Source organism: Corvus kubaryi, unplaced genomic scaffold (genome assembly GCF_017639235.1).
Source record: "Corvus kubaryi isolate FWS band 111438036 unplaced genomic scaffold, C.kubaryi_AGA036_p1.0 35683, whole genome shotgun sequence".
Lineage (NCBI taxonomy): Eukaryota > Metazoa > Chordata > Aves > Passeriformes > Corvidae > Corvus > Corvus kubaryi.
Genome location: NW_024580790.1, coordinates 1 through 2669, shown reverse-complemented (window position 1 = coordinate 2669; position 2669 = coordinate 1). Strand labels below are relative to the sequence as shown.

Here is a 2669-nt window from a genome sequence, read left to right as displayed (position 1 = left end):
AAAATCCCAGCCCGAGGCCGCTCCCTCTGCTCCTGTCCCTGTTCCCGGCCAGCAGATCCCGCCCTGGATCCCCCCTGGATCCCTTCAATCCCACTTTTTTCTCCGGGATCAGCCCCCTCGGACGCTCCCAGGAATTCCCCATCCCATTCCCGGGAATCCCAAGGAATTCCCACCTTGAAGATGCTGAACAATCCCAGGGATTTCTTGAAGACGTCGGATTTCAGGAACTCCTCCAGCTTCTCCAGCGTCTCTTCCAGGTGATCCCGGGCGCAGATCCCGAAGCACGAAGCCAGGCCCTGCGGGAATTCCGGGAATAAAACCCAGGAAGAGCCGCTCAGGAATTCCCGAAGTTTTCCCAGCCAGAATTCCCGGCTCCTGAGCGGCGCCGAGGGAATTCCAACGGTGCTGGGGCGTGGATGGACTCGATCCCGGCTGGAATTCCCGGCTGGAATTCCATGAATTCCAACCAGAGGCTGGAATTCCCAGGCTGGAATTCCATGAATTCCAACCTGCGGCCAAGGAAAACGGGAACTGGGAATGTTGGATGGGGTGGAAAAGCTGGAAAAAGCTGGAAAAAAGCTGGAAAAAAGCTGGAAAAAAGCTGGAAAAGCTCAATCCCAACCTCAGCTCCAGGGCAGGGAATGAGCGGGAATGGGGGGGGGGGGGGGGGGGGAAACCCCAAAACCTCTGGAATTTTTTTCCCTGGGAAGGAGCCGGGATGGAATTCCCAGAAAAGCCGGAGCTGCCGCAGCCCTGGGAAGGTGCCGGGAACATCCTGGGATAGTGGGAATTCCGTGGGTGGAATTCCAGGATTTTAGTGGGGATTCCACGGAATTCCATGAATTTCGAAGGGATCCCCCAGGGAATTCCAGGATTTTTAGTCGGGATTCCAGGGAATTCCAGGATTTTAGTGGAGATCCCATGGAATTCCAGGGTTTTAGCTGGATTCCTTAGAATTCCAGGATTTTAGAAGGGGATCCACGGAATTCCAGAATTTTAGTTGGATCCCAAGGAATTCCAGGATTTTTATCAGGATTCCTTGGAATTCTAGGTAGTCGGGATTCCCAGGAATTCCATGAATTTCGAAGGGACCCCCGCAAGGAATTCCAGGATTTTAGAAGGCATTCCACGGAATTCCAGGATCCCCCAGAATTCCAGGATTTTAGCTGGATCCCAAGGAATTCCAGGGTTTTAGTCGGGATTCCCCGGAATTCCATGAATTTTGAAGGGACCCCCAGGGAATTCCAGGATTTTAGTTGGATTCCTTGGAATTCCAGGATTTTAGTCGGGATCCCACGAAATTCCAGGATTTTAGCAGGGATTCCACAGAAATCCAGGATTTCTGTCAGGATTCCCAGGAATTCCATGAATTTCGAAGGGATGCCCACGGAATTCCAGGATTTTTGTCAGGATTCCATGGAATTCCATGAATTCAGAAAGGATCCCCCCGGAATTCCAGGATTTTAATGGAAATTCCAGGAAATTCCAGGATTTTAGTGGACACCCCCCGGAATTCCACGAATTCCTTATCGATCCCCCGGAATTCCAGGATTTTAATGGAAATTCCAGGAAATTCCAGGATTTCAGTGGCAATCCCCCAGAATTCCATGAATTCATTATGGATCCCCCAGAATTCCAGGATTTTAATGGAGATACCATGAAATTCCAGGATTTTAGTGGGAATACCATGAAATTCCATGAATTCCTTATGGATCCCCCAGAATTCCAGGATTTTAATGGTGATTCCATGAAATCCCAGGATTTCAGTGGCCATCCCCCAGAATTCCACCAATTCCTTACGGATCCCCCAGAATTCCAAGATTTCCAGCACCGTTCCCTTCGGCAAACCCCGAGCCCCAGCCCCATTCCCAGAGATTCCAAAACCCGCCCTGGGAGCGGCGGCTCCGCCCCTTTCCCAACAGGAACATTCCCAAAATTCCCTCTTCCCTGGATCCTGAGGATTTTCCGGCCTCATCCCTCACCTCCCGCTCGGCCTCTTCCCGGTACCGGGCGTTTTCCAGGAGTTCCTGGAGCTGCTTCCGGACCAGCTCCTTGCTGGGACACGCCCCCAGCGCCGTTCCCATGGATCTGTAGAGGAAATTCTGGGAAAACACCGGGAATTCCAGCGGGAAAAACCTCGGGATGAGGCGGGCAAAGCTCCCGGATTTTCCCAATCCTCACCTTTTCCAGCTGGGAGCCGTCGGAGCCGCGGAGCTGCCGGAACATCTCCGACACCAAAGGGCAAATCCAGGATTTCTCCGGGATGGCCGCCAGGGATTCCCGGAGGAACTGGAGCAGGGAATGGGCCGTGGGAATGCCGGGAAAGCCGCTGGGAATGTTGGGGATCCCATCCCGGATCCCTTTGGAATGTTGGGGATCCCATCCCGGATCCCTCTGGAATGTTGGGGATCCCATCCCGGATCCCTTTGGAATGTTGGGGATCCCATCCCAAATCCCTCTGGAATGTTGGGGATCCCATCCCAGATTCCCCTGGAATGCTGAGGAGCCTTTGGAATCTTGGTTCCCCATCCCAAATCCCTTTGGAATCCTGGTTTTCCATCCCAATTTCCCATGGAATGCTGCCGACCCTTTGGAATGCCAGGTCCCGGTCCCAAATCCCAATGGAAGTCTAAGAAACCTTTGGAATTCTGGTTTTCCACCCCAAATCC

The 2669-nt window shown here is 52.8% G+C and overlaps 1 protein-coding gene across 1 annotated transcript in view; it reads right to left on the bottom strand.

Annotated features, from left to right (window-relative positions):
• The window catches only part of LOC121660431 (maestro heat-like repeat-containing protein family member 1), a gene marked incomplete at its 3' end in the record, with an annotated part of 11168 nt that extends 8505 nt beyond the window's left edge, over positions 1-2663 (bottom strand). The window contains exons 1-3 of the mRNA XM_042019792.1: positions 2182-2663; positions 1983-2102; positions 174-296 (exon numbers count right to left, since the gene is read on the bottom strand). Coding sequence (XP_041875726.1) covers positions 174-296; positions 1983-2102; positions 2182-2529 — 591 coding nt within the window. The remainder of the gene's footprint in view (positions 1-173; positions 297-1982; positions 2103-2181) is intronic.
• Positions 2664-2669: the final 6 nt, after the last annotated feature.